The following is a 4,912-nucleotide window of genomic DNA, read 5'->3' on the forward strand; positions in this document are numbered from 1 at the left end:
CCTGTCCCCACCCCCCACCCAGGACTGTCCCTGGCACCCACAGCTGTCCCCAGCACACACCCAGGCTCATCCCCAACAACACCCAGGACTGTCCCCAACACCCAGGGCTGTCCCCGGCACCTAAGACTGTCCCCAACACCCACCCACGGCTGTCCCCAACACCCAGGACTGTCCCTGGCACCCACAGCTGTCCCCAGCACCCATCCCACCTGCCCCCAATACCCCAAGTCTGTCCCTAACCCCTCACACCACCCCCAGCACCCACCCCTCACTGGCCTGTCCCCCACACCCACCCCACATTGTCCCCAACACCCTGCAATGTCCCTGTCACCCAGAGCCATGGGGACACACAAGTGCATGGCAGATGCTGCGAGAGGCCAGCCCCACTGTGTGGGTGGCAGGGGGTCCCCAGCACCCTTCCCGGGGGGCTGTGTCTCCCTCGGTAGCCACAAGAACCAGCACACAGAGGCAGCGGGGAGCAGTTTACCAAGCTGGAGAGATTGCAAAGTAACAACATTCATGGTGGGACAGTCCCCTGGGACGTGGGGACAGGGGCTGCCACCACCGACCGGGCTCTACCCCCCTTCCCAAGGGACCACCAGCTGCTTTTCCCACAGCCAATGGTTCTGCATCCACAGCTGGAAGCAGGAGGAAGCAAGTGGCCAAGGATGAGCTCTCAACCTGGAGCTTCCATTGGGAAAAGCCAATGGAAATGGGAATCTCCATCCATGGCTCCACCTGGGATTCACCCCAAGCTTCCCAGGAATATCCCATCCAGCAGCAAACAACCGCTGGGTTTTTACAGGGGTGTCCCCACCCCTGTGCTTGTCCCCAACCCACTTTACCAGTTGCTGTCCCCATCATCTCCACCACCACCAGTTTCCTGAGCAGTCATGTGCAAAATATACCCGTTCCCAGAGCTTCCTTCTCCCATCCCCACCACACCAGTACCCTGCCACCGGGCTCGGGGGGGCAACTGGGTGCCATGGGATGGAGATGAAGCATGAAAATCTGTTTTCTTTTTCTTTTTTCTTTTTTTTTCCTGAGTTTCTCAGCCTGGATCTAAATTACAGGCTCAAATCTGCAACCCCGGGAAGAAGGAAGGGAACAATGTGCAAGTAACAGGAGGGATGGGGGAAACCAACCATCATTAGGCTCAAATCCAGCACGGAGCATGTGGATGGGGATATATTGGCTCCCCATGGCCCAAAGCTTTTTTGGGGGACCCCTCCTAACCCCTCAGAGGGGCAGCTGCAGTGCTGCCATGGGAGGGACTGGAGAAACCAACCATAATGAGGGTCAAATCCAGCACGGAGCATGTGGATGGGGACATATTGACTCCCCATGGCCCAAAGCTTTTGGGGGGGACCCCCAGACCCCCCCTAACCCCAGCCCTAACCCCATCAGTGCTGCCACAGTGCCTTCTTTTACCCATCGCTTCCCAGACCCAGGAGCATCACTCTTCCCCCGTTTGCAGAAACACATCAAGAAATAAAACGTCCATTTTCCTAAAAACCCCATTTCTTTGTCACCCACAAACTGGTCCCTTGTCCCCCAAGTCTGTCTTGCCCACGGATGCCCAACTGTGAGCTGGGGTTGGTATTTCCTCCCCTGCTGCCCCCTCACTGTGGCCTCTGTCACCAACAACTGGGGCTTCCACGCTGGAGCCAAGCCAGGAAGAAGAATCTGGGGGTAAAAGGGACAAATCCCACCCTGCACCTTCATTGTGTCCCGAGTCAGGGACGTGCCAACCAGCTCTTTGGCACCCTGTGCCGTTGTGGCTCGTGCCACCTCCTCGCAGCACCCACACGCTCACGGACACATGGGCAGCCTCACACACACTGCGTGGGGTCCAGCACACGCATGGACAGTGTGTCCCAACCTAGGGGATGCTCAGTCTGGCTGGCTTGGGGACTTGTGTGTGCCTTGGGGACAAGAGTGGCACTGCCAACAGGACTCTCTGGCCAGCGGTGGGGTGCAGCCCCTGCTTTGCCCATGGTGCTGGCACACATCCTGCTCAGCCTCGCACACCTCGAGTGGTGGGTAACCCCAGAGGGATCCCCAGAGTCACCAGGAGGTGGCTTAGGTGACATCTGGCTGGGTTTGGCCAACAATTCGGTGGCAACCTAGGAGCTCCAGTGGCTGACGTGGTTGTAGGAGACGCTGTCGCAGGGTACTTCAGTGTGATGTGAGACACTGGCCTATCACAGCCTGTCCCTCCCATGGTGGCAGAGCCACCTACACCCCATGTCACCCAAAGTCAACAGCCTGGTGCAGGACCCACCAGCGCTGGGAGGCTGCTGGGGAGCGGGGAGGCTGGTGGAACCCCACGTGCAGTGTGGCTGGTGGGGTGAGTCTCCTTGGGGCTGGTGGCAGAGGTGACCCTGGGGTCTGATTTTGGACCAAGAGCTGAGGAGATCTGAAATGCAGCATTTTGGGGGCTTTCAAGGGGGTTGGGTTTTGGTTTGAGGTCATCACACTGGCTGTGGACACCGGGGTGCTTGTTCCCCGAGCGGAGGGGAGGATGCTCAGGACAACGAGGGGGGAACCAGCCACTTGTGGTTCTTCCAAAGCAATCTCAATTCCAGATGGTCCCCTTAACATCTTCCCAAAGTACATCTCCATGTATCCAGCCGAACTCAAAACTCGGGATCTTTGCCTGGGAAACTCAAGGTACAATGTCAAATGAAAGAGAATAAAACATCATCATCATCATCATCATCATCATCATCATCATCACCATCATCATCACCACTGTGCATTAGAAAAGCCATTTAAAGTACCACATGCCCAAGTGACCAAACAGTTTCAAGCTGTGGGTGCTGTGGGTGCTGAGGGACGCCGGGAGCTGCTGTCCCACTCTGCTTCCCCATCAGGACCTTCTGTCCCAGGAGCTGGCTCAGCCATGGATGGTCCCAGCTGTGGTGCTGCCTCTTCCCTCCTGGAAAGTGCCCAGCTCCACCAGAGACATAAGGACTTGGGCTCCAAAAGCTGCTTCTCAGCTGGTGGCTCTCCAAGGAAGAAACAAAAGCAGAAGAAAAGCCCTGGTGGGACACACGGACTCACCCGGGCAGCCAGGACGGTTCTTCCGCAGCAATATTCCCTCTGCAGCCATCTCCAGCCCTTCATGGTCAGAAGGGACCATACAAGGTTAGGGCTGGCTTTTGGGGCTGTTTGCACCATCTAGCTCGGGAGCAAACTCCATCATGACCCTCCGAGCTAGTGGGTTTGTGGTCTTGAGCAGTTCAGCAGCAGATGGCCGGGTACCAGGGCTGGTTTTGCTGCTCTTCTTCTGGAGCAGGGCTTTAAAGTCTTCGTTCCTACTGGAGGACTTCCCAGTGCTGCCCACTGCTGCTGGGGACTCACCAGTTGGGGAACCAGAAGTCTTTACTGGTGAGTGGGAGTTGGGTCGGTTGCCAAAGGTGTCACCAGGCTCTTTCCTCCCCAAGACCTTCCTCTTTGACCTTAGACACCAAAGAGACACATGGTAGGAGCTTCTGCTGCTCTGATGGGGCAAGGTCCTACAGCAAGGGGCGTGATGCCTGCCTGGCTGTGGCTGTGCCTGCTTTGTCATGGCAAGAAGGTCCAAGGCCAGGCTGGATGAGGCTTTGAGCAACCTGGTCTAGTGGAAGGTGTCCCTGCTGCTGGCAGGTGGGTTGGGACTGGATGAGCTTTAAGGTCCCTTCCCACCCAAACCATTCTATGATTCTAAGAAGACAACCTGTGCATGGCAGGTGATTCACTTAGCTGCTGGCAAATGGTCTCCTGGCAGCTAGGTCCAACTTGCCCCAAGGCTGATGGGAGCAGTGGACCACCTCCCCTGCAAGCTGGTGACCCAGGCTGGCCACAGACTCAGTGGCCAAACACTGAAGCACTTGGAGCAGCAACATCTGGGTTGTCCCCAAGTGTGAGCATTGACCCCGGTGTGGAAAATTGAAGGTGTCATAGTGAGGAGGACACCGTGCCCTGTCTTGTGACCATGGCAAGATGCAGGATGGGGCTGTGCCCACCCAGTGCCACCCATCAGCCCTACCTGTGAATCACGGTGAAGAGATCCTCCGTGGTGCGGGACGTCACGAACACGTCGTCATCCTCCTCTGCGATGGAGTCGGCCGTCTTGTCACTGGCAAAGCTCTTCTCCTCCGTGGTGGCCTCTGCTGAGCTGCCTGTGGATGGGGAGGAGAAGACAGCTGTGAGCTGGCACAAGGGGACCCTCCTATCCTGGGGGTGAAGCCCACCACAGGAACAGGGAGACCCTCACCTTGCTCCGAGGCAGGATCACCGGTTTGTGCTGTGCCGAGGGCTTCTGGGGATGGCAGGTCCTCAACGTCAGGGTTGCAGCAGGTGGGGTCAACATCCAGGGTGATGATGGGGCTGGGGGCGGGCACTTGGTCCCCCATTCCAGCTCCCAGCTGCGCTGGGGCTGGGGCGAGGGGCAGGTAGAGCACGCTGGGTTTTTTGGGCACCGGTGGTGGCACCTTGGCTTTCCTCTGCTCCCCGCTGCGCTCCGGTCGTGCCTCATCCTCCAGGCTGCCCTGGGAGAGCCTCTGGGGTCCCCCCGGGGTCAGGGGTAAGAGGGGCTCCCCCAGCCCCCTCCTCAGCTCCCCTTTCCGCAGCACCACAAAGCCATCCTGCAGCAGCCCCTTCTCCTTGGTGGTGGCACTTGGTGGGGACGTAGGGGACAAAGGACCCTCCTCCCGCAGAGCTGGGCTTCTTCTCCAGCCCCAGGCAGGGACCTCGTGCTGGTTCCTCGGCGTGTTCCTGGCCATCAGCGTTGTCCTCTGGCTCCGAGCGGCTGATGGAGCGGAGGCGGACAGAGCGCAGGTCGGACTGTGTGACCACTGGCATGATGGGTGTGATGGGGCTGGTCTTCTGGGCCAGCTTGGTGCCGAAGGTGGAGTCGGAGTGGTGG

At 58.6% G+C, this 4,912-nt stretch overlaps 1 protein-coding gene across 1 annotated transcript in view; it reads right to left on the reverse strand.

Annotated features, from left to right (window-relative positions):
- Positions 1-3,151: 3,151 nt before the first annotated feature.
- Positions 3,152-4,912, reverse strand: part of NHSL2 (NHS like 2) — a gene marked incomplete at its 5' end in the record, with an annotated part of 3,252 nt that continues 1,491 nt past the window's right edge. Inside the window, 4 exon segments of the mRNA XM_029084816.1 lie at positions 3,152-3,464; positions 4,034-4,166; positions 4,262-4,710; positions 4,712-4,912. The exon segment at positions 4,712-4,912 is cut by the window's right edge and continues 167 nt beyond it. Coding sequence (XP_028940649.1) covers positions 3,152-3,464; positions 4,034-4,166; positions 4,262-4,710; positions 4,712-4,912 — 1,096 coding nt within the window.

The sequence above is a fragment of the Antrostomus carolinensis genome, unplaced genomic scaffold (assembly GCF_000700745.2).
Source record: "Antrostomus carolinensis isolate BGI_N321 unplaced genomic scaffold, ASM70074v2 scaffold30034, whole genome shotgun sequence".
Classification (NCBI taxonomy): Eukaryota; Metazoa; Chordata; class Aves; order Caprimulgiformes; family Caprimulgidae; genus Antrostomus; species Antrostomus carolinensis.